The sequence below is a fragment of the Dromaius novaehollandiae genome, chromosome 19 (assembly GCF_036370855.1).
Source record: "Dromaius novaehollandiae isolate bDroNov1 chromosome 19, bDroNov1.hap1, whole genome shotgun sequence".
Classification (NCBI taxonomy): Eukaryota; Metazoa; Chordata; class Aves; order Casuariiformes; family Dromaiidae; genus Dromaius; species Dromaius novaehollandiae.
In genome coordinates, this window is record NC_088116.1 from 7,117,452 (window position 1) to 7,142,173 (window position 24,722).

A 24,722-nucleotide genomic window follows, 5' to 3' on the forward strand; every position below is an offset into this window, starting at 1 on the left:
TTTTGCATGTTGCTTAAAGAACTGTAAACAGTAAAGCCTCCAGTCAATGCTGCTCAACCTTTACGCACCCATGTGCACACAACATTCAGCAATACACAACAAAGCTGCAGAAATTCTACAAACCAGTATCTCTGGGGATCCAAGTGCTTTAACCCTTCTACTGCTAACATACAACTTCTTTGAAAAAGATCACAACAATACATTTCTAGGAACAGAATTACAGTACTGACTTTAAAAACAGTTTCTAAGGCTCAGACTGAGTCCAAAAAGGCCTCTGCTTGGGTTCATTCAAGCTCTTATGTTTGGACTGCATGAATGCAGCATAAGAATGATTGCAGCAAGACATCCACAGATAATTTCTACATTTATTTTTTATACCAAAAAGTTATGTGCAACAAATAAAATTCATACATATTTACATTGTTTCACCTGTTAGCAAAATTGTATCCTAACCCTCCAATAGAGAATCTCTCAACCTATATTGATAAAAGGAACATCTGCCCAATGACTCCACTTAAATGGATGTTTAATCTGGAGTTTAAAGCACTAGTAATAAATAGTTGATGGAACATACTATACAGAACAAACACCTAATATTTAGGCCATGCTTAATACAGTTTTATGATAACAGAATACTTCATCTTTTCTGGACCAGTTTTGTCTAGATCATATTTAAACATTGGCAGAACCAAAGTTACTAGATCTCTCTAACTTTAGCCCATATAAATTTGGAGTCACAAGTGCTGCCTGAAGCACCTCGCCAATCTTTCTGAACAATCAAGAGACTCTGTACAGCAGAAGACAAATACATACTACAGTATGCAGAAATCTCCTAATTAGAGAGATCTGTTCTCACCTTGGATATTGAAGGTGGTAGGGAATGTTTCATTGGCCTTAGAGTTGCAAATACTTTACAGTAAGAAACTTTCCAGAACATTCATTTTCTAAATGAGACTTGAATGCTTCGTTGGCCTTAAGAGTAGTAAGTACCTTACAGTAAGAGGATTTCAGGAATGTTTACTTCCTAAACAGGTTTTGGGATTTCATTCTTTTGCCTCTCCAACCAGCCCCTCCCTGCAGAACCTTTGAGAGCAAGGGAGGAGGGAAGTGTCCCAAATTCAGAACCACTGTTTGTATCTTTTTTCTGACTTTTTTCCCCCCAAGTTCTCATGAGTGTTGAAACCACAACTAGAATCTGTGTAATGATACTGCCCCCCTCGTCCCTCTTCCAAACCAGGTATTACTTACTAGCAGTTAGCCATACTCTTACATCCTCAAGATTTCCCAGGAAGCTTACCAGACATTACATTCTGTTTTGTAAAGGTCACATTAGCATCAAACATATATTTGCCATGACATTTGTTTTGTCTGGGGTATGCAGGGGGGCAGCTGCATGAAGCACTTGTCTGATTTCTGTCACATTCCTAATTGTAACCTGAGCCATTTTACTGGAAGAAATATGCTGTTTCTATCATTGGCAGCAATGAGGAAAGAGTCAAAGAACTGGAAGCAAAAAGGTCCAAATTTCCACTGCGAATATTATTTTGCCCTTTATTCATGCCAACTGCATTTCTAAAGCACAAAAGAGAAAGTAAAAGAATTAGGGCCACTTCTAGCAAATCACTTCCAGTAAAAAGTAACCGTAAGAAAAGCACACAAGACAGAAGTTCACAATTAAGGACCAGATCTGCAAGATCGTGCACAAAGTATAGCTGCAAGTTTTTTCCAGAAACCAAACTAATTTTGCATTTGATCCCTATGTGCACACAAACAAGGACTGCAGACACGAATGGCTGAAAATCTGGCCCTAAACGATTTTACTCAACAAACTGAATTAACAGACTATGCCCACACAGACAAGCACAAGACACAGTGAAGTTAGTCAACACCTATGCTTTCAGTTGATGGGGCTTTTTTCCTTTTTTGGTGTGCATTAAACCAGAAATTGGACCAAGTGATCATTGATTATACTTGTCTCCATTGCTGCTTGTTCTGAGGTATTAGCACTGCGACTAACCATTTCAGGCAGCACATGTTCACCTCTTCCTTGGATGAAAAGATGCCTTAGTGTAGATCATAGGAATGCATCAAAACAAATCTATACAACACATTAAACAGCGGTATTGCCTCAAGGCTTGTAAGAGGACAGAGTAAAGCCTTGAGGGACCAGTTTAACATCGTCCACTCCCCTCACATCAAAGTTCAAGGCATTTAAAAGACAGAACTAAACATCAAGACAAGCTTTAACTATACTCTGATCAATACAAAATGAATTGTTGTCTAAAGCTATTAGACAAGAGGGACAAGTAATTTAGTGTTACATGCAACAGATGTTACTCATACCACAGAACTTTATACATAAAGCAGTTTCCACCTACATCCTGGATACAAACTAGAAAGTTACCTCAGTAGTAATTTAGATACTATTTTGTGAATTCAGTCTAAAAATCCTATCTTCTCTACTGAACACTGCATGTTTCACAGTCAAGTTTATTCTCAGCAACGTAGTGTTTATAATCCACTCAGCAATACAACATAAGTGTCTCTTAGACATTCATGTTTAAGAAAAAACTAAACTAGTTAAACTAACTCTTTAAATAAATGGGTATGCAGTTGGAACTCTTCGTATTTAGAAGCTGACAAGGGCAAAAAGCAGCACAGCACCAATTACAGAAAGTAGCCGAACCTATTTGTTTTGGTGTCACGGAGTCTGAAACATAAGTATTTTACTTTTCTGGATCATGTCGTCAACCTTCCGTCACATCGATTTAAGTTAACTGAAACAATATTGCTACCACTTCTCAGTCTAAAAACTAAAATAGATATCTGAATACCTTTCTATGCCCAGCAATTTTGTTGGGGTTTTTTTTCCTCCTCTCTTTCTGTTCGTTCATTTTCCAAGCAAGGACACTTCTGCCTGCCAAGTTCAACACAAAATATTTGAATATTTGGTTTAAGATTTCAAGACAGAAGGCACTTTTAACATTCAGCCTTAGAATACTGAGTGCAGAAACAACATTTACAATTTTGTTCAGGTGCTTAAATCTGTAGTTTAATTTTTTTTTAAATTAGTTGTTAGAAAGAGCAATGATAGCACTATCACATTTTGTTTTCAGCAGCGCATTTACTTACTTATCCCACTAAACAGACTGCCCTTCCAAGGGACCTTGTGTGCATCTGTCCTAAAGTTCATTTCCCAATACAGCACAAACCAAAGATCCTGACCAAGATCAATTAAGTATCTGCTTATTCAGTGCACTACTTGGTTATTCCACTCAGCCAGTGGTTTCCACTGCAAATTGCAATCCTATACTGCAGCATTCATATAACATCAAACATTAGTAACACTGGCTGTCTGACAGCAGTTTAAAATGAAAACATAGCTCTGCATGGAAATTAAGCCATTACAAAGAGATCTCTTTGACACACCAACCCCCAATCTGTATATAATATCCCAATGGTAGCTTTCTATTGACCACATTTAGCTATTTTCATTCTGTACAGAAGTTAATGAAATTGTGGTTTAATGAGTATACTTCAGGTTTCAGTTTAATTCCATTTTCATTTGTGGAAAGGAAAAAAAAAAAAAAAAAAAAGGAACAAACCCCAACCATCATTTTTGTGAAAGCACTAGCAGAGAGTGCAGCAACAACATTTTCTCTATAGAAGTCACTCCTTCCATCGTCTCAGTCACCTCTCCGCTGAACACTCTAAGATCTCCTAGGCTAACAAAACTGATTGTACAGTGAGTTCTCCAGGGATGAAACCAGTATTTCTAGTTTTATTTACAGTATAAGTCCTAGTCAAATCTAAGTCCATCAGCTTAAAAAAATGTAATACACAGACTGTAAACATGGCAACATTAAATATGGTAATGCTATTCTAGAATATTTAATGTCATGATCACATCTTGTTATACCTGAAATTGAATTTATATACAGGATATTTTGTAGCAAGTGTTACCCACTTCACAAGTGGAGGGGGAAGAGGGAGAGTCTAGTTTTGCTGTGGCTAAAACTCCTTTAAAGTAAAGTTAAAGCTTGTCTTTGATTGTATTAGAGCTTTCTTTCATAACCACACTTAAACTGAATATTAGCACAAAAAATTATCTAGGGCCCCTTCCAATTTATAATTAAAAATTCAGTTATGATTCTCAGGGAAAGTGTCTGATATGAAGAATAAAAAATTACTGCAAAATAAACTTAATGGAAGTTGGGTCTTCAGACTGTCAGTCAAAAGTTCAAACAGGCGTTATTCCTGTTTGGGTTGGAGTTGCCGTTTCCAGGCCTCGTTCAAATAAACTAGTCGTTTGTAGTTGATGATAAAGAGAATGAAGTTCAGCAAATATGTGATGACGCAGACAATGCAAAATTCCTTCAGCACGAAGTACAGAATATATGCCAAGTACAAAGACCCTACTACAGACACTATGGAGGATGTCATGAGGATTAGAGCTGCTACTGCACTTGCTGTCATACCTGCAACAAGAGAGAGAAAGTTACTACCACAGCTCTCACTCCCCCATTTCACACACAGTAAAAAGCCTAAGAATTTGAATTCAACTCAAGGCTACTTGGCAAGATTGTATGACATACAAGTCTGTTCAAAGTACCATGACTTCAAGGTGATTGACAAATCACTATTTGGAGGGGAGCTTCTAGGTTCTCTATGACAATCCCTGGATAAGAGGTATGTGTAATATTTACCATCTTCCATATTCCTAAGTTATGGAAATATTATAGGTTGGTCAAGTTATGTCTACAAATATTAATAGCTTCATGGCAGACAGAGTTAGAGAAAAGAAATCTGCATACATTTTATTCACACACTACAGTTCATGCATTTGTTCATGCCTACTATACATATTGCTCCTACAGAACTTGTAAATACCATTTTTGTTTCCCCTCTTCTCTATCCTGTAATCTAATGTTATATATATTTAAGCAAAAGTGTCTTGATGCTTGCATTATTAATAGCATAGCAGGAGCAAATGAGATTGCTCTTGTTATCAGTTGGGTTTTTAAGCCCTTTGCACTGACGAACCATTCGACTGGTGCTAAAAAGACAATAAAGAAGTCACTTGCATTTTATCTGGTCTCTTGCAGACTCTGCAATGTGTAACACACTTTCATAACCACAGACCTCTTACACATTTTAGGCTATAAACTGAATACTTACCAAGTAACATTTGTAGTATATAAAACACGAGTCCAAAAACACTGTTTGGCTGATTTATTGCACTGTCCTTTCCAAAGATGGAACCCAAGAGACCAAATCCTCGACCCCATCTGTAAAACAGGGAAACTAATTAACTTGTATTTGGGCACCTATTGCTTTACATCAGTATTTTCAATTCATCATTTCAAGAGCTTGCAACAGAGGTGCACTAGATAACTTTCATCAGTGATGCACAGGATAAAGTTTTATTTGACACACTGGCAACTACCAAGTTCACACTATTGCAAGACTTTTCCCCAAATACTGCGTCAGCTTCCTCAGCTTGTAGTTCAAAGCTCTTTTGTCAAATAAATACTTTTTTCTTTGATGATAGCTTTCGCAGTTCTCTCCACTGCATTAAGAGCCTGACACATGCTCACTAAATACAGAGCTATGGGAAAATGGTAAAACTGGATAACTATTTGTTACCACCTCTCTTGCCAGCACATACCCACTTGCACCAGAGCAAGCACACCAGAACTTGTGTCTGTGCTTCAGCCGTTCTTCAGTCTAACACATTAGCAGAAAGCCAGATTTGTCAAGCAGAGAAGCTGGGAATGGTAACATCTTAAATTGCTGTAACAAGATTCACAGATCTCATTTGTTAGAGCTCTTGCACAACACAAAATGTTGAGCTAGCATCTTAACAACAAAGCAGCTTGAACTTGCTAGTGGTAAGGTAAGGGCTGTACAAGCCCTACAAAACTGCTCCTGTAATAAGGTGGATAAAAGATTAAATTAGCAAATATAGTCATGCTAAGAACCAATAATTCAATGTCCTAAAGTAGAAGACTTCGACATCTGTAAAAGCAAAGTGAGGACCACATTTATTAGTGTCACCTGAAAATAGGAAAAAAGTTAACACTACTTTAATATGAAACAATTCACTTACAAGAGAACATTTGGATATCTGCCTGCACATCTTTTGAGCACAAAGCCAAGGGCTACATAAATGTAAGGCTGGGTCTACATTACAGCTGCCACATAACTACCTAAAAAAAGTGCAGTCTCCCAATACCAGAGTAGTTCTGGCACAAGCATCTAGCATGCTACATTTATGCCAACAGAAGTGCAGTTTTAGAACAGCTTATTCTACTAGCAGCAATGGTTTTATTAAACTAAAACAAAGCATAGGTGTACTCTGTACACTGATATAATTCACCACAAATCTGAGACCAGTGAAGGGCTGCAACCATCCTAGGGACACTTCCTCATATGAGAAAGTTGCCACAGTAAGTACAATTTCATACTATCTCATAGGTACTTGAGCAACATTTTCAAAATGTATTCAAGCTAATCCTTTCTATTCAAGTTTAATAACTGGCTGCAAGTAACTATTACACCCAAGCCCTGTGCTGCTGCTCTTAAGAAACTGAACCGAGAATTATGCACCAATTCCCAGAAAATGTATTAACTGCATAAAAAGTAAAAACCATACAAAATTTGAGACTAAGCTAATGGAAAGTGAGTGACTGAAGTGAGACTCATGTAAACATAAAGCTTCAACGCAGCGTACACATCACATTTACTATGAGAGAGTTCGAAAGACTGACGCTTGCTTTACCGCGGCTACGCTGCCCCACATCCCAGCACTGTGGAAGGGTTAGAAAGATGCAACGTTAACCTCTACTTGGAAGAGCAGCGTAATACTCACTCTCTTTCATCACAGGGATCCTAGGGCAAATTTGGGGCTAATGCAAATCATGAGGACACAGCTGGTTACACACTGTCCCTGCAGCGTAAGGCAGCTTACAGCCCCTGCGGGCTTATAGGACGGTCGGTGGATGAATCAGCATTATAAAGCAGCACTGCAAGTTCAGAGGAATCCTTCTCAGCTAGGACCAGACTCCACCCACAGACAGTTATCTGGATTTTCAGTTAGAACTTTTTATTTTAAAACCTCACTTTGATGAAATGGTTACGACATGTTTGATAACTGTCATGTTGCCCAACCACCAAAGGCACTATCAGAGATCCAGATAAATGCATTAAAGGTATCACTGTTTCGCACTTAATAGGTGATTTTGAATTTGATATATTACATTCGGCTGGCTATCTACAAGTGCAATTAAAATATTCAAATTTCCAAGTAAGAATTTTTTGTAGGGTAATGTTAAACTCTGTTTAAACACGCACTCAGACTTTCCTTACTAAGGGACCGGAAGCATAACTCAAAGCGTGACTGAAGACTGGTTCCACATCAGCCAAGGTCAATCCAACTGCAGGATGCTGAAGTCCTACCCTCTCTCTGCCCTGGCTGAATGCTCTCACTTATTCTGATCCCGTGTTGAACCATTTCATCCACATGAGTCAGCAAAATACTAACAATAAAAATGAGTTATTTTCTGCCAGCTGAGCATGCTGAAACAGCTGAGCATAGGGCCTGAATACACACTCTTGCACCATCTCGGAGGATCAGTCTGCCACAGCTAGTAGCTGAACTGTCCAAGGGTGCTCTGGAACAAAAGCCCAAACCTTGCATCATTTTGAGATAGGCATTTACCCCGCACTCTTAAATTTGCAGTCTGGCACAACCTGATCAGAAGCCAACTCTGGCCCATTTTGAATTGCCTGAGACTCCTCACTGATCTGAATACTGAAGGGCACTTTCAGAAAACATGGTCTTGCAAGGACAGGAAACTAGCAGTTTTTCCTCAGGGAAAGCATTTCTAATCTTTAGAAGCCTGTTATTCTGTTATGTTTGAGAATGAATTCAAGTTTAAAACACCAGAAACTATGGACCACAGAATCTTATCCCATTGTTATCCTGAAAGTCAATGAAATGTTGCTAACGGAAAGATAATGAGTTCGAGCCCTTCGTGACAGCCGGTGCCCCCAAGTGATGAGTTCATAGCTGCAAGAAGCCGATGTGGTAAAACCATTTCCCCCCTGCAATAGTTCATTAAGTATCTTGTTGGCCTTGTAGCAGATTTAAGGACATCAGGTATTAATTTTCAGTCCCTGGAGAACAGCTCCAATCCTGCATTTTATTCCACACACTCAATTGTAGCAGAGAAGCCTGTCGTTCAAGACACAAAGCATTTTTTCAGCTTTAGAGGGTTTCATGTGTGAGGAAGTTTTCTACATCAAACTGAAATGCAAAGAGTTTAGACTTTGTACATTTCTATCTAATTTCTCTACGAAAGAGACTACTTCATCCCCTAATTCTATCAAGAAGGTCCCCAAAAAAACCACTGAAATGAACAAGCAACCAAGTACTTTTGCAAGCAATTGGGGTAGGGAAGAGGACTTTGAACATCATAAAAAATCTTCCTGCTCATACTTGACTTATGATAACTTTGAAAGTCTAAAAACATATGGCAAACAAACAGCAAAAAGAAAGATTGCAGTCCTAAGATTAGAATAAACTCCCGAAGGAATAAAAGGTCAGTACAAGCCTTATGAAGTGCAAGGACTATAAACTGCTTAGAAGTTCTTCAGGGAACTTGTCTTCGTTCTAAATAATATATTTTATAAGAACAGACTATTGTTAACTCCCATTAGTGTTTTTTGGATATAAAGTCAAATAAACTACATTTAATTAAAAGAACTGATTGCACAATAAGCTAAAAACAGACCAAAATCAACTTTTTCCTGCTCCTGGTTTGATGCCCCATCCCTGAAGCAGCCAAGTGTTCTGTTGTGAAAATAATGCCAAAATCATTCTGCATGATTCAGAGCAGAATTAAAAATATAAATATATTATACACACACACACACACACGTGGCACATCTACTTTTACCGCACCCAAGTTTCACTCCTATAAAGGGAAGGCTACCTGAACTAACTGCAAGGAAGTTTTAAAAGAAACCTCTGAGATGTCTAACTGTACGTTTCAACTAACTCAGACTCCCACCCCCTTCTGCTCAAGATGACATAGCCTGTTTCATTTCTCTTGTTTATAGTTACAACCTCTGATGTTCTTAAAGGAAAAAATTATGCCCTCAAAAAGATCTGCAAATTTTGTGAACACTGATTCAATTGCAAAAAAAGCCAAGACAAAGTGTTTAGAACCGTTCATATAGCTTCCTAACATCTATAACTCTGAATAATATTATGACTTTTATTCACAATATCCATCCCTTTTATCAAAAATAAGTCTTCAAGTTATCATCTACCCTCTAAACAGCACCCCTTTGGGTTTGTGGTATTTACCAAGGCTTAGAAACATTGCACTTTTAGGAGCGTAAAACAGTATTTGCACACACCTGACACTTCTTAACAGAGGAAGACACGAAGAACTGATGTTGCTTGATCCCCAAATGATGCATCTTCAACAAAAATATCAGATACTGTTAATCATTACCTCTTTTGCCCAATTATGAACATCCTTAATGTTCCAGAACAGCATGCTGTAGCAGCAGGCTTACACACTAGACATGTTACTGTAATTTAGCATAGAGACAGTACCACTGGCACAAAGGCAATGAAGAGAACTTCACGCAGGACACTAATACTGCATATCTTGGTCACTTTACAGAGGACAAATAAACAAGCTCCATGCTTTACAGGTTAAAAGCTGCAAGAGTTATCAGTGTTAACTAAATAAAGAGAGAACTCCAAGACTGCTGAACACAGCAAGTCAAGAAAACATATATATTTGGCCGGGGTAAGATTATTAACTCAGCCACTTTCTGTAGGAAATATTATACTGCTATTTCCAGCCAAGAGCTCCAGTTCTTACAGTTATAGTAGGAGACACTTTTGAGAGCTTTTACAGAGTTCATTCTCCAAGATGATCTCCCTGATTTCAATCATCAATAAAGAACTAGCTTAAAAAACTTCTGAAGTGGAGTTTCAGCTGGATCAACATATTTAGTAGCTTACCTTGAGGCTTTCCTCCATGAATGTACCTAGACACTGTCTGAACATATACTTTTGACCTCCACAACATCCTGTGTTGATGAGTTCCAGAATCATGTTGCTTCAGTCTCACTTGGTAACCTTTAGTTCTCATGTCAGGAAAGAAACCAATGATTGCACATTCGTCTTAAAATGAGAATAACCATACCGGATCAGGTTAAGTCCTGCTAGCTTCAGTACCGTGTCCCTGACATTAGCAAGTAGCAAATGCCTTGAACGAGGCAAGCGTACGACACTTCTCCAGTTCACGTTCTAGTCTCCTTAGTGTCTAGTTGAAAGTTCTACCAAATCCTTTAGGAGATCAGGTATCAAATGGCATGTGCGGGAACGCTGCGCATTTGTGCTGTGGCAGGTTTTCCACCACATTTCTCTCTTCCTTAATTTATAGGTTAGCTGTAATGAAAACACCAAACTATAATCAGCAAACCAATGATATTTTCAGAGAACTATCTGTAATAAACCCAAATTGTTTTCTGAATAGTACCACCTTTTTAAAGCCCATCATTTCAGGATTATTTTTCATGCCATAAGCATTATTTTGCTATCAACAGTAAGTAACCCTGAGGAAACAATGTATACTATTTCCTAAAAGAAGCCTGTACTTGACAAGTGATACGTAGACATTTCCTTGAATGGCATCCGACTTCTGAGATGAGTTACAGTATAGAATGAACGTTCTGATGCGGTGAGTAAAGCTGGCCTATGCTCACACATTGCCTTCAGTGAAAAGCTGATATAAATGTCAAAGGATCCAGAGCACATTAATACTCAGTAATGTTAAGAACTTTGGTTGCAGCTTCTGCGCAGCTTCACTAGAGGATTTTGGATTAAGCCTAGTTCATAGTTACAAGGGCACTTAGGCCACTCTACCAGTTTTACTAAATCAAGTAAAAGCTTTCAATTAGAAGCCAACAGAAAAAAAGGCGATTAAAAATCCCATTTGCGAGCTTGCCAAGAGTGCTCAAAGAATTTTGATACATTTACTTTCATTTTTAAATCTATTAGCAGTATTTGCCATTAACAACTAAGATTTTCTTCTCTATAACCACTGTGTGCTTGCGACTGAAGGATAACTACTTTATAGCAGACTTTAGGGAAGCACTGGTTATTTGAGCTACAAGTCAACAGCAAAGTATTCCTTCTACATAATCTCTTTTATTAAGCTTTCATAAACTCAGTCCAATGTGAATTACAATTGACAGGCACTTTGTTAAATTTACACAGCATCAAGCAAAATAATTCTCAGCACTACTACAGATTTCAGTCAAGTCAGAAATAATATATCTATGAAAAGAAAGAATACATGTGTTATAATTCAGATCACTGTAAAGTTAAAAAGCCTTATGTGGACATGGGATTTGTGTATCTTATGAAAGATGCAGCCTCAGCCAGTATGTATTAGATCAGTCTGAAGTATTAAGCCACCAATTTTCCCTTAAAGGAGGGGGGGGGGGAAAAAGAGAGAGAGAGAGAGAGAGAGAGAGAGAGAGAGAGAGAGAGAGAGAGAGAGAGAGAGAGAGAGAGAGAGAGAGAGAGAGAGAGAGAGAGAGAGAGAGAGAGAGAGAGAGAGAGAGAGAGAGAGAGAGAGAGAGAGAGAGAGAGAGAGAGAGAGAGAGAGAGAGAGATATCATTTGAATGATTAGCTTCTGCTGCTTTGGGAACAACTTGTTTTAGGACAAACTGGGTTTTCTCTAAGTGTTCCTATAACACCCTCCTTCCCCAGCACACACAACACCTCCAGATCGTCTCTCAGTTCGCATCCTCTAGCCTCTTTGCACCTTCCCTCCCTCAGTCAAGTCCATTATCTATCAGTTCTGTCCAAATCCTATTTACATGGGTGCTGACTGTCTGGCTGACAGACCAAATGGGACTGATAACCTGAGCTCACACTGTATTTTCCCCCTCTCAGAAGGGATACTACTTTGAGTCCCTCTCCCCTGCCCTTTGGCACTGAACGTGTTTCCACAGAACTTTAGAAAATTCTATTCCTTGTTAAGTTTTGCCATAAAACTTAGAGATTATTAGAGATAAGCAATGGATACACAACGCGGGGAATTTTTTTTCTAGAAACTAGGCTAAAAAAAGCAAAAAATAACATGACCTATTCTAGCCTGAAGTTGCTTGAACTTTTTTGGCTCAGTATCCTTAGCTGTAAAACTTCCACGGTACTCAGCTAGCTACAGTTATGCCAATTCACTGAAATTCCTCGTTGTATTTGATCTGCAGCACTCCGAAGCAGAGCGCTTGGCACATGAGACAAGACTGTGTCTACACTCATCTCCACCTGTACAATCAACACAATAAACTAGAGATCCTAAACACTTTCCTCAGAGAGCAAAAATGAACTTTTCCACAGAAAAACTGCAAAAGCATCCTTATAATGGCTATCTAGCAATCTGCAGACCTCAAAAATGCACAACAACCAATTTTAAGCCACAAAACAAATTTCAGCTCAGTCTCAAAAGGCCACATTTCCATTAAAAACTACTTTGACAGCTTAAGAACCCCAAATATGACTCATGTTGAATGACTACCAGGTGCTTCACATACCACTCTTCAGCCACTTAATCAAAGTTCTATGTTTTTCTGCGCAGAAACAAAGATGCCTGACAAATAACAGTAACTTGTCTCAGGTTAAAGAAATTGATGACCAGGGAAAAACAAAGACTTGTAAAATAAGTAAGATTTAAAAAAAGCACATGAACCTTATTTGCCTCTGCTCGTTCACAAGAAGCAACTACACAAGCTTCTCCCACTTTCTGTACAACAAACACTACCTTCACCATTTTTCACCTTACTTCAGTCACTAACAATTGCACTTATCAACCTCAAATCTATTTGCACACTTGCTATCAGGTACAACAATAGAAAAAAAATGCTAGGACATCAGGAACTTACCATTAAAATGAAAGATAACTGCTATATAATGTTCTTAACCTGGAATCAAGCAAACTTGACAGACATCAAGTTTACAGGAACTGCCCCACAACAGAACTGAATGGAAACCTGCAATATAAACATCAGGTTACGTATGAGGTCAGAGAGGTTTTGCTCCACCTCCCATTTGTTTAGATAATGGGGTTGTTCTTGTCAACTTGATCTTTGCTATGGTCTGCACTCTAAAGTTGCATCAGAACAATAGTGTGAACAAGGTGTGCTTCACTAAAGAGACAACACTGATAAAAGTTGTAACTTCAGTATGTTGTAATATAATTGCATCCCCCTTCTGCAGAGAAATAAGCTATCCGCCCATATAATCCCATGCTGTGTGAGTGAAGTACTATGTCACACAACCGAGCAGCTCAAACATAACATTTACAAAAGTCTAAACTCATTGTTTAAAATAATTTATGAAGGTAAGCAGAGCAATGCAGTTGTCACAGGCCATCCTTGGCAAATCCAGTACAACAGCTGTGCATCTGCACAAACCTGTCCACAACACAAGCAAAAGTTTACAGATACACATTTCCCAGAAGGACCAGCTTATTATGGTGGCACCACCACTAAAAAACAGGTATGCTTATTACACTTTTTCAGAATAGGCATTTTAGAGTGACTCAAGTAAAAGATGACAGGCAATCTAAGACCTTCTAGATTATCACACAGCTCAGCATAGGGAATCCCTAAAACACACTGTCCATCAAATCATATCCGAATGAACACTGATTCTTAAAACCCTATTGCTACTCTAGAACTTCTTCAGTAAGCCAGCTAGAGACGTTAACCTAGATAAATATTGACTATTTCCAAACCTCCCCACTTACGCAGTTGGCCGAGAGCTGCAAATATTGCTAAAGATATACAGTGACATCTGCCCTTTGGTCATTATGGTAGCTTATGATAGCTACCATAAGTCTGTCTTAAAGTTGTTACAACATTAACACACGCTGCGCCACACGTTTTCCTTCAATAAGAGCCATCCAACAGCCTGCTCTGCAGGAACATTTGATGAATCAAAACAGAAAGCAGGAACATGCCAGAAGACCTGAAAACCACCAGTGGCATGCAAAAGAACAAGACAGAACGCTCAGGGCCTCTGCATTACAACTTAAATTTCATTTTTTATTTTAAGCCATTCCACCATCAATAATACTTGAAACTTGTCTATTAGTTTAATTCCCTCTGCAAAACTATTATAACAGCCAAAGCAAAAAGATCTTATGGTAACTGCTATTTCATTATAAATAAAGCCATTCTTGCCACTTAATTATTTCTAAGTAGAAGACAGCAATTCACTTAAAACAACTACAGCAACTGCCAAATGAAAATATTATGTATTTCCCCTATGTCTTGCTTTGTTCTTGAAAAGTGATAGTGATCATTATATTGTTCTTAGTTGTTTTTCTTTTCAAACCACTTTGTGAACTTTTGCTAGGATTAACAGCTTGAAATACGCTGAACATTAATATTTTGAATAACAAGAGGTACTACGAAGGCAGTTCTCCAGTACAATCTTCTGGATGAGTCAGTCTCTGATACAAGATTTTCCATGGTCCTCCCTCTGCACACTGGTAATCTTTACAACATTTCTGCTCTCATCATTGTGCCAATACTAGATTTGGCTTAAGGGCAGGATTTGGGAACTCAAACAGCTTATTAGGGAAAAAACCCTCCCCAAAGACCAGAACTTAGTTACAAATTAACTCAGCTCTGAGAGCAATACACTAATTTAATCTATACGTTTAGGATTAATCCATACACCACGACGTGCTTTTTGAAGTATAATCCACTGTCGGAGTCAACACTCTAAGTGCAAAGGCACGAAAGGTTATTACATTGCAAATTCCATCAGCAAATTCAGACTAAATAAAAGGTCACACAACAGAATGAACGCTCTAGAAGCTGGTAAAAGCCAAAAAGTACAAGTTTGTCATGTTTAACTCTGTAGAAGCTGACTATACACAGCTAATCAAATAATTAATTTGAACTGTCAGTGTAATAGTTTAATCAGAAAAGAAATATCTGAAAGATAAATTTGCATTATATGCAAAAATGCTGGAACAACCTTTTTTTGAAATTCTACCGTCTCTGTGGAATTTAAATTATAGTTAAAAGTTCCTTTCAGAAATCAAGTTTCAAAGAAGCTTTGGACACATACCAGTAGCGAAGAGGACTATTAAGAGGGGGGAGAGGGGAGGGAGAATGAGTGAAGGATAGGAAACCGTGGCACCACAGAAAAAAGATGAATTCCTTTCAAAGTTAAATAGCTTGCCCTGTTGTCTTAGTTTTAAAGGAATATTCCTTTTTTGTCCATGTCCCATGCAGCACTGAAAGCACATTCTTCTCCAAATATGGTTTGACTGAACAGAACTCCTTTTCCAGACTCCTTTTACCCACCTGCTCCAGCTAGCATGAGCTATCTTGACATTTGCAATACTTCAATCTTTAGACAAGATTCTCCTAGCAACTGCTAGCTAGATTTTAGTTGATGTTATCCTTAAGTTACTATATTATGGGAATTCTATATCATAATACGAAATTCACAGGCCTTATCGTGGCATACTCAATATTTCAACTGCAGCAATACTAATGAATACTGTAATTACCAAGCATTATTCCATAAACAGAAATATCTAAAGATGTAATTGGAACTACTTTGCTTTTTCAAAGCTCTTGGTAAACATGTATTAAAACTATTACTTGAAATTCCTTGCCTCAAGAGCAGAATTTAAAATAATAATAAGGTAATGAAGACCCAACTCTATACAAGAACACATACTGATTTCCAGTCCAGAGGTTACTTAGGTGCTTAAAAACCTAAGATCACATCCTCATTTATTTATTATTTTAATTAAAACCACCTCTATAGCTGTGGTAAAAGTTAGATTACTAAGAATGCTTACATGGTTTATCTCAGTAACCTATGCATCATTCTAATGTATAAGCTTAAGTTACCAGACAATCATTTAAATATTCTCTTTAAATTGAAACTTCTAACTTTAAAACAATTCTTTAAAAGAGATGAGAACAAGCATTATCATAAACTAAAGATTATCTGATGAGAGATAGAAAAGCAGAGTTAAAACCCTCATTCAATCACAAGACCTCCTTTCAAAGAACTGTAGATACACATCTCCTTGTAATGTAACACAATACCAGCTCTATCACCACAGAACTAGTTTTAAGAATTAGAGCTCCCCACATGTTTTGTCTCAACAAATTAACTAGCTGCCACCTTCACAGATTATGGGTGTATTCTCCCATGTAATTTTATGATAATATAGCAAGTGCCTTTATAAGAACTATAACAGCTTATACATAGCTTAAATTAAAAAAAAAAAAAACTCAAGTATTCATTCAACTAAAGGTGCTATCATAAAAATTATCAAAATTCTCATTTTCCCAACGGAAAGAAGGTGTTTTGAGAGCTTACTAAACACATCTGCTGAAGTACCCAAACCCTTCCCCTCCCCAGCTCCTTACCTCTAGGTATCTTTCCATCTGTGTATGTGTGTCTATATACACACATATACATAAAAATGCACACACACACAGAGATCACTTTTGATATTGCTGGACAGAACTCTTATCCTTAAGTATTTCAACCAGAGAAATATGTTTTCAGGAGGCATTTCTCAACTTAATAACACCTGAAAGTATTTCATGTAGTATATTTATAATGATGATATCTGTATGCAAACAGCAAATACATTCTTCTCACTAATATGATTAAATAAACCAGCTGCTTCACAAGAAGTGAAGCCAGCAGCATATTAAGATTTATATTCTGGAGCTTCTAAAAGATGCATTAGGAGAACCACTGGCCTTTAGAGAAAAGAAAACAAAAAACCTCTGCCAAAACAGTTTTATTGCAGACAAGAAACCTGTAAAATAAACCAAGACTTGTACCGGGCTTTTACTGCCGAAGCATACAAGTCCTCCCTGAATTAAGCACTTCTTGCTTATCACAAAGGCAATCATATGCGCTGCTGGGAAAGGCTATAATGAAAAAGCAATTCACACATTCCTATTAAAATAGGAGAAAGTAAATCATTTATGATTGCACATGTTTATGTTAGCCTCAGCCCACAGTCACACCTACAGCATTTTATTCTAAGGTGTATTTTCCTCCTAAACTCCTGTCGCCCTAGCTCATTGCCGAGGATTGCCACACAGGCACTGCGGGTGCCTCGCCCTCCCGCCCGTAGCGATCTCGAGCAAAACAACTCCCACCCACCCCCTCCCCGGCCTGCCCCCCCGGGGCCCCCGCACAGCTCCGGCCGCCGGCACCCGCCTCGCCTCAGGGACCCCCAGCGGGAAGTGCAGCCCCAGCGGGAGGCTCCCGCCGCCCCGGCCGGCAGCGGGCCGCTCCGCCAGGCCCTGCCGCCGCCCCCTCAGAGAGCCGCGCCGGACCCCCGGCAGCCCCCGGGACGCCGGAGCCGCTGCTCTGCGGCGCGGCCCCGCCGCTCTGCCCGCCCGCCCGCCCGTCCGCCCGCAGCGCCGCCGGCCGCGCTCAGCCCCTCCTCCCGCTCCCCCCGCTGCGGCCTGAGGCGGCGGCGGCGGGTCCCAGCCCCGCTTCACCTGGAGGTGATGGCGGCGGAGCAGCGGACCCGCTCGCTGAGGTCGCACAGGGCCTGGTAGTGGAGGTCGCGGCCCTTCTCCCGCTCCAGGTGGCAGGCGTAGAGGGAGAGGAGGATGCCGGCCGCGCACACCGCGGAGCGGGCCACCCGCTCCCAGCGCGGCACCGACACTCGCAGCAGGACGGGCGCCGCCATCTTACCCCCTCCCTCCGCCTCAGCCCGCGACGCGCGCCCGGCGGCGCCCAGCCGCGCACGCGCGCCCCACGCCCATTGGCTCGCCGGCCGGCCACGCCCCCTTGCTTCCCACCCGCCGGCGCCGGCGCCGGACGTGGCGCTCCGCGACGACGTCACGTCAGCCGGGGAGGAGGGGAGGGAGGGGGCGTGCCGCTGGGGCGCCACGTCCAGGGCGGGGCGCGGCGCGCGGGCGGGCAGGGGGTGGCGGCGCCTGGCGGCGCGAGGCGCCTCTGCAGGGCGGGGCCGCGCCGCCCCCAACGGCTCCCCGCGACCCCCAACGGCTCCGCGCCTGACGGGGAGTCTGCCTCTTCCCTCCTTCCTCGCCTGTTGAGGGCCTGTGATGCCTCGCAGAGTCCACTGTGAGAGTTCGGGGTGTGCCTGTGCTCTGGAAAACCGGCAGAAAAGAATATTTAATTCTGTGGTTGGTTCTAGCACAGGCCTGGTGGTTCCAGAGGAGCTGGCACTGGATTTCCCCCAGGCTCTGTGAGGTTTTTATCTTCGAGAATGTGTTCTGCACTTGAGCAGCAGGATGTCATCATCTGTTTCACAGATCTAGGATCACATTCGCATCACACCTCTAAATATAGCCAGCAGAACTGTTAGTCAATAGCTCCAGTTAGCGTTAGACAGATACAACCGAAGGCAATCAGTGCTGTATCACGTTTCTGCCTTCTGTTTCTGGCTTCTCCCAGAAGTAACACCAGTACCTGTCTGGTTATAGCTTAAGAAATCATCTACTACCTCTGGTCTGCAAACACTGAGGTCATCCAGTAGCTGAGGAAGAGCAGGCTTTGCTTATCATAAATATCTACCGTAACCACTGTGTTTGCTTTATTTAGAGAATGGCCTCAGGCTATTCCTTCTCCTTCCCTTCGCCTTTTCCGAAGTATGCGCACGCTGCTCCTCATCAGCAGATGGAGGAGGGGGTCAGTACAGTGTGAACCTCCTTAAGTTTTCCCAGGGAACGCAGGACAACAAAACACAATGGCAGCATTCACACTGAATCGTGCCATTCATGCTTTCATTGTTCTCTAAAACAAAACTAACTCATGAAGAAGCATGACTTCAACAAAAAGAAGGAACCCTTTCCTCAACGGAAAAAAAGGGAAATGGATAATTATTAATAAAAAGTTAATAAAACTCAGAATAAAAAAAGAGTTGCTTGATCTCTAGTTAGCATATGAACTAAAATATCTCCTGCTCTCTAGGCTGCGCCTCCTATTAACGGGGACAAAGGGAGAGAGAATGGGAAAGGGGTGGGGATGACTGAGATAGGAGGGGCAACCGAAAAAAATTGCAACAGAGAGACTAAAGCTAAGAGAAAAGGGTGAGCTTGATCTCATATTTGTAGCTCAGCCCTAAAAGAAGACAGTCTAGTCAAAGCAGCCCTAAAACAAGACAGTCTAGTCAAAGCTTTTTTTTTTTTTAATAGCAAATAGGGAGCCAACTGTGTTAGAGTCCAGACAGCAACACAGTTTCCCTGGAGCTGTTTGGAAGCATCACTGCCACTGGCAGCACTGGATGGAGGTGCGGGACTGAGCTCTGATGCTTGCCCCAGGTGCAGCCCGCTGCCTCTCATGCTGGGGCAGCCTTGCAGGGAGTGAGCTGTTCTCCAGCATCACAGGCCAACTTCAGGAGAGAAAGTGCCAAATCTGAAGTAAATTACTGCCTGTCTGGAGTGTAAAACTCCTAATGCTTCACAGACATTTGACAAAACCAGAAACCAGAGCTGTTTAGGAGGAACTGTGTGCCAAAATGGAGGGAGGCCAAGAATATGAGAAACAGAAAGAAGATGCAGAGATCAGCTTCTGCAGTAATACTAACAGTCTGAACTTACACAGGTGCCCATGTTCCGAATCATGATGTATTATTTGTATTTATCTCCTAATTTTTGACATAAACAAACTGCTTTTCTGATTCAAGCTGTGCTTTGGATTACTGTTGCTGTATTACACTGACAATATCACTTTCTATATAAAACAAAGTCATTCTGATCAGACAGTTACATGCCCTTGCATACGAGATGTTGAAATGACTGGTCTTAATTACCTGCCTACCTTACACAATTGAAGAAATTGTGAACAAGTGATTTTTTTTATGTCTGAATAATGGCTTGATACTGGAGTGATGAGGTTGCAGTGCAGGAATCACATTTTGTGTATGAACTTCTATATGTACATTAAGGATAAAAGGAGAGGTCCTTGCTTATAATGGGAAACCGAGTTGTTTGAAATTTCACTTTCTGCTGATCCTCATTTGAGGGTATATTAGCTCACTAGGTCTAATCCTATATATATTAGTCAACTGGACTCCTTTCATTATTTTCATGATATTAACTGAATAAGTAGAGATCAGATTTCAGTGGAAAGTTTTAACTAAGGTGTATCTATACCCAGGTAGTAAGCTCTAGGGACTATATTTTAATTATATTCCTGTGATAGAACTGTTGACTTTTTCATTATTAAATGATTCATTCTTTTTTAAAGCTCTGCTAAGGTTCATAACTCATAACAGATTCCAAAAGTCATTTGTGTTTCATCTAAAAAATTCCCTCCTTTTATCAAAGTAAATGCAGTACATTTCATTTTATCATAATGACTCTAGATCTTGTCTTATGACTAACAGGATATGACTTTTATTTATTCCATTCCATTTATTTTCACGGTGATCCACTCCCTAGGTTGTACAATATCTCTGTTCAGGCTGTCCATCTGCCTTTCACTATCACTCTCCAAACTTCCTAGTTTTTGGGGGCTTTTTTGTTTTTTTGTTTTTTTTTTAAGAAAAGCAGCCATCTTCAAAGTGCCCAGACAAGCAATTCACACGTGCAGATCTGCTCCATCTGCTTGGGCAGCTGTGATGGAACCAGGCCTTGCTGGAGCAACTGACAAACCTGGTGGTGCCGTGACATATCCCATATTAGAGCTGCTGCTTACAAAAATGGTAATTTCAGTTGCTCTTTCTGCAGTATGTGACTCACCAGGAAAAAACAGAAAATCAAAAAAAGAGGAGATCCCTCAAAACAGGGACAGGGTGGCTTTATGCACAAACCCAAGCAGCGTGTGCTGCTGGCCTGTACAGCAGCCTCTTGTCCTCTACATCTCAGCGTAGGGCTGAGGCTGGCCAGAGGTGCCTGCTCCTTTTTGGGTGGTATCACAGGTCACCGCATCGCAGATGAGCCACGTCCCCGCTTGCAGGACCCCGGCCACCATCACTGCTGCTGCGACCTTCACGCGGACGGACAGGCTCCTGCGCGTGGTGAACCTTGTGAGCGAACCAGGATCAGCTGAAACTGGATTTTAGAAGAGAACTTGAACTAGCTTTACGCCAGTTGGAAGTGGCGGTAGGTGACACATCACAGAGCGAAGCTGCTTAGGGAGCAGGAGGGAGCTGAAGCCTTCCCGTTTCCCGGCATTGGCTAACTGCGTTTCTGTGAACGTTTTCGGTTTCGCTTCCGCGACAGACCGCAGGGGCAGCTACGGCCCGGGCTGGGCGAATCTTTACGCAACAGGTACCGCTTTCCCGGCCCGGCCCTTCAAGGCCTGGGCCGCCTGCGTGCCCGCAGGCCCTGCTCCCGCCGCAGGAAGAGGCAGTGGTTACACCGGCTTCCGTACCGGCTTCCATACCGCCCGCTCTCGCGATGGCGCCGCCTCAGCGCGGGCCGCGCGGCGGGGGCGGGGCGGGGCTAGGCACCGCCCCCTCCACGTGACCTGGCGGCGGTGACGCAGCGCGTGCGGGGCCGGGTGTCGGGTGACCTTCAGCGGCGGCGGTTGGTGACGGTTGCGGCCGTTGGCGGCGCGAGACCCGGGTTCTCCTCACACTCGCCGCGATGCCGAGGGGCAGCAGGAGCCGCACGTCTCGCGTGGCGCCGCCCGCCAGGTGAGGGCGGCGGGCGGACCTCTCTCCCCTCCCTCCCTCCCTCCCTTCAGGGCCCGGTAGGCCGCGGGCGGAAGAGGCCTCTGCGCCATGCCGGGGATGGCGCACGGGGGGAGGGTTAACGGGCACCGGAACGGGGCGCCTCGGCACGGCCTGGCTGCTTTGGGCCGAGTTAGTGGAGCGGGGATGGCGGCAGGGCCCCGTCGTCCAGCCTCTGAGCATTATATCTAGTTAATCCCTCCTTAATTAGTCTAATGCCTCGGAATAAGGCAGGCTCGGGGGGGGGGGGGATTGGTCTTTAAAACAAAGATCCCCAAAATAAAAATTCCGACCCGAAGCTGCTGTGTGTAGATCACTCACTGGAAGAATGAGTCCTTGCCATGGATGCACAGTGTCCCAAACCAAGGATCGCAAATACTCATTGCCTGCAGCCAGCAGGCTCTGCAGGTTTGAGCTTGGAGCGACGGTTTGAGTTTCTCCTTATGTCGTTGCAGTCGGGCACCGCAAATGAGAGCTGCACCCCCGGCGCCTGCTGCTCGGGCCCCTGTCCCAGCAGCGGCACCGCCTTCTGCTGTGGCTTCTCCTGCACCGAAGCAGCCCGGCCTCATGGCACAGATGGCCACAACTGCTGCAGGAGTTGCTGTAGGCTCTGCTGTAGGCCATACCATAGGTCATGCGCTTACAGGAGGATTTGGTGGAGGAAGTGGCTCTGAAGCTGCAAGGCCCGATATTACTTATCAGGTAAGAGAGAGTACATCTGAGGCCTAGCAAGGCACAGTTAACTCGAGAGATCAGTTATATATAGGTTAAGATAATTGCTGTAGATGTAATGACCACACAAGTTGCAGTGGAAAAAACTAGGTAACTCTAGAAAATTAATCTTCAGCTTAATTGCCACAGTCACCGTGTATCCCTCAGAAGTAGTTTGAAGGGATGCAAGTGATATGTGACTGTGGTAATGGGGGTATTAGTGGGTTTTTTTGTTTTTTTTTTTAACTCTAATACTCCTCTGATTCAGACAAGGATTTCTGTATTCTAGGTCTGATGACGGTAAGTCAAGATCAGTGTCTGAGATTACATTTTGTGCTGCTCAAGCATTAACATAATGGTGTTATATCTTGTCCAGATACTATGCAAAGTTACTTAAGTTTTTGTAATTTAGATTGTTTTCTATTCAGAAAGTAATACAACATTTTGACTAAAATGCATGGAAGAAACCCAGCAAGCAGTACTGGGGTTGTGCAGCTTCATGGCTCGGAACTTTCCAAAGTGTGCTTATGGAAATGTCTGCTGTTTCAGGAACCGCAGGCAGCTCAGCCTGCCTACCAGCAGCAGCAGCAGCAGCAGTTTGCCCCATGCCAGTATGAAATGAAGCAGTTCCTGGAGTGTGCGCAGAACCAGACTGACCTCAAGCTGTGTGAGGGATTCAGCGAAGTACTGAAGCAGTGCAGGTTTGCTAATGGTAAGCAGACAGCAGTACCAGACAGCAGCTAAACGAGCTGAATAGTAAAATTTATCTTGGGCATGTGTCTGGTATTTAAATCTGTTCTGTTAAGAGCATGGATGGGTACAGACCAGATACTCGCATGGAAACTCCTCTGCTTGCTTGTTTTGGTGCAGTACCTGCAGCTGGAGATGGCGGGGTGGGGAGAGAGTGAATTCCTGAAGCTTTTAGGGCTGGTGCACAGATTGCCGCTGACCGCTTGGGAGAGCGGAGGCAGCGTGCTTGGAGAAGAGAGACCTGTATCCATAGCCTTGCCAGCCCGTCTGCTGTCCTGGAGCAAGTGCCTGTTTGGCACAACTGCCAGACCTACTCCGGCTTGAGCGGAGAATGGGAGATTCCCAGTGCGTGTGTCTGGTGGACACTGCTAAAGTCTCCAGCTAAAAGTGTCCCAGCAAACAGATGAAGGGAGGAAGGGAACATCCTGGTTTACAGCTGCTTTCTAGCAAGGAAGGCTTATGGATTCAAATTTAAGTATGATTAATTGTGATACCTTTTTATCTTGCAGGTTTAGCTTAAGCCTTCAGAACATGGAAGCTGAGAACCATCTTGCAAGAACTGACTTAAGGAGAAAAGCTTCAGTAATAGTCTAAAGCTGTCTGATACTGTGTTAGTTCATATAGTCACACTTGTCCACCTCATGGCTTGATTTCTGCCATAGCTTCCACAGATGTGATACAACTCTCAGCAGCAGATTAAATCAGCACAAAATGGAAAAATGAACAATAAAGCAGAATGAGCTAATTGGGGTTAACTGGTTTACTGATCATTGCGTTGAATGTAAGTGTGATACGATGTCTAAATAAACTTCTGTCTCTTGGAGTGCCTTGCTTGAGGGGCTTTGGACTGGTGGTTGGGAATCGGAGCCTGAGGGCACGCGGGGGAGAACAGATCTTAGCAGGCTTCTGCGCTGACAGGAAAGGTGCCTGAAGAGGCTGGAGCTTCAGCAGTTCAGTCGCTGCCCTTCGGCGCAAGAGTTGGCTATACTTGCCCAACATTTCTTACAACATCTCTCCCCCTTAGCGTTTGAAGGGCACTGGCCACTTCTGTCTATTAAAAGGGGTGGTGACAAGATTGTCGTGGTTTACCGTGATGCTCTGTGTACATCAGTAGGCCTCAGTTTAACAAATTAGCATCCTATTATGTTTTTAAATACAACCTATTTCAGAGTCAAGAGGTTCTCAGAACCATCTTCCCTCTAACAAAGATTGCTGTGGTCAATGATTACATTACAGATCACATAATCTTAAAATTTACTGCATCACAGACTTAACGGTGCCTGATAAGCAGAGGCTGCGAGCTCCCTCCTGGGGGGAGGCTCGGTCTGAAGCTTTCGAGAAGGCGGCTGGAGGTGAGCTGGCCTTCTCCTGGCACCTTGTTTGCACAAGTGACACCGCCGCCGCTGTCACGTGAAGGAAAATCACCAGCTGTGGGCTCAAGCTGTTGCTGTGTCTTGCAGTGCAAAACCTCCCTCTCCCATCGGAGGGAGCAGCCAGTTCCTGTCCTGCTA

The 24,722-nt window shown here is 42.3% G+C and overlaps 2 protein-coding genes across 2 annotated transcripts; one reads left to right on the top strand and one right to left on the bottom strand.

The window, feature by feature from the left end:
• Window positions 1–347: 347 nt before the first annotated feature.
• On the bottom strand, window positions 348–17,878 carry VKORC1L1 (vitamin K epoxide reductase complex subunit 1 like 1). The gene is made up of 3 exons (XM_064523347.1): window positions 17,603–17,878; window positions 5,179–5,288; window positions 348–4,478 (listed from the first exon to the last, which is right to left on the bottom strand). The coding sequence occupies exons 1-3, from the start codon at window positions 17,794–17,796 to the stop codon at window positions 4,252–4,254; spliced, it is 531 nt and encodes a 176-aa protein (XP_064379417.1). The 5' UTR covers window positions 17,797–17,878; the 3' UTR covers window positions 348–4,251.
• Window positions 17,879–21,519: 3,641 nt separating this feature from the next.
• Window positions 21,520–24,034, top strand: CHCHD2 (coiled-coil-helix-coiled-coil-helix domain containing 2). The gene is made up of 4 exons (XM_026107304.2): window positions 21,520–21,714; window positions 22,206–22,452; window positions 23,011–23,173; window positions 23,721–24,034. Exons 1-4 carry the CDS (start codon window positions 21,665–21,667, stop codon window positions 23,729–23,731), a joined length of 471 nt encoding a protein of 156 aa, XP_025963089.2. The 5' UTR covers window positions 21,520–21,664; the 3' UTR covers window positions 23,732–24,034.
• The last annotated feature ends 688 nt before the right edge of the window (window positions 24,035–24,722 follow it).

What these genes read in the sequence shown, in the direction of transcription:
- CHCHD2 (XM_026107304.2), top strand. Translation starts at nt 21,665, where the DNA reads ATGCCGAGGGGCAGCAGGAGCCGCACGTCTCGCGTGGCGCCGCCCGCC. An exon ending in CGCGTGGCGCCGCCCGCCAG is followed by an intron (nt 21,715 to 22,205) that starts GTGAGGGCGGCG and finishes ATGTCGTTGCAG; the next exon opens with TCGGGCACCGCAAATGAGAG. An exon ending in GGCCCGATATTACTTATCAG is followed by an intron (nt 22,453 to 23,010) that starts GTAAGAGAGAGT and finishes CTGCTGTTTCAG; the next exon opens with GAACCGCAGGCAGCTCAGCC.
- VKORC1L1 (XM_064523347.1), bottom strand. Translation starts at nt 17,796, where the DNA reads ATGGCGGCGCCCGTCCTGCTGCGAGTGTCGGTGCCGCGCTGGGAGCGG. An exon ending in TCCGCCGCCATCACCTCCAG is followed by an intron (nt 5,289 to 17,602) that starts GTGAAGCGGGGC and finishes CCTGTTTTACAG; the next exon opens with ATGGGGTCGAGGATTTGGTC. An exon ending in TATACTACAAATGTTACTTG is followed by an intron (nt 4,479 to 5,178) that starts GTAAGTATTCAG and finishes CTCTTGTTGCAG; the next exon opens with GTATGACAGCAAGTGCAGTA.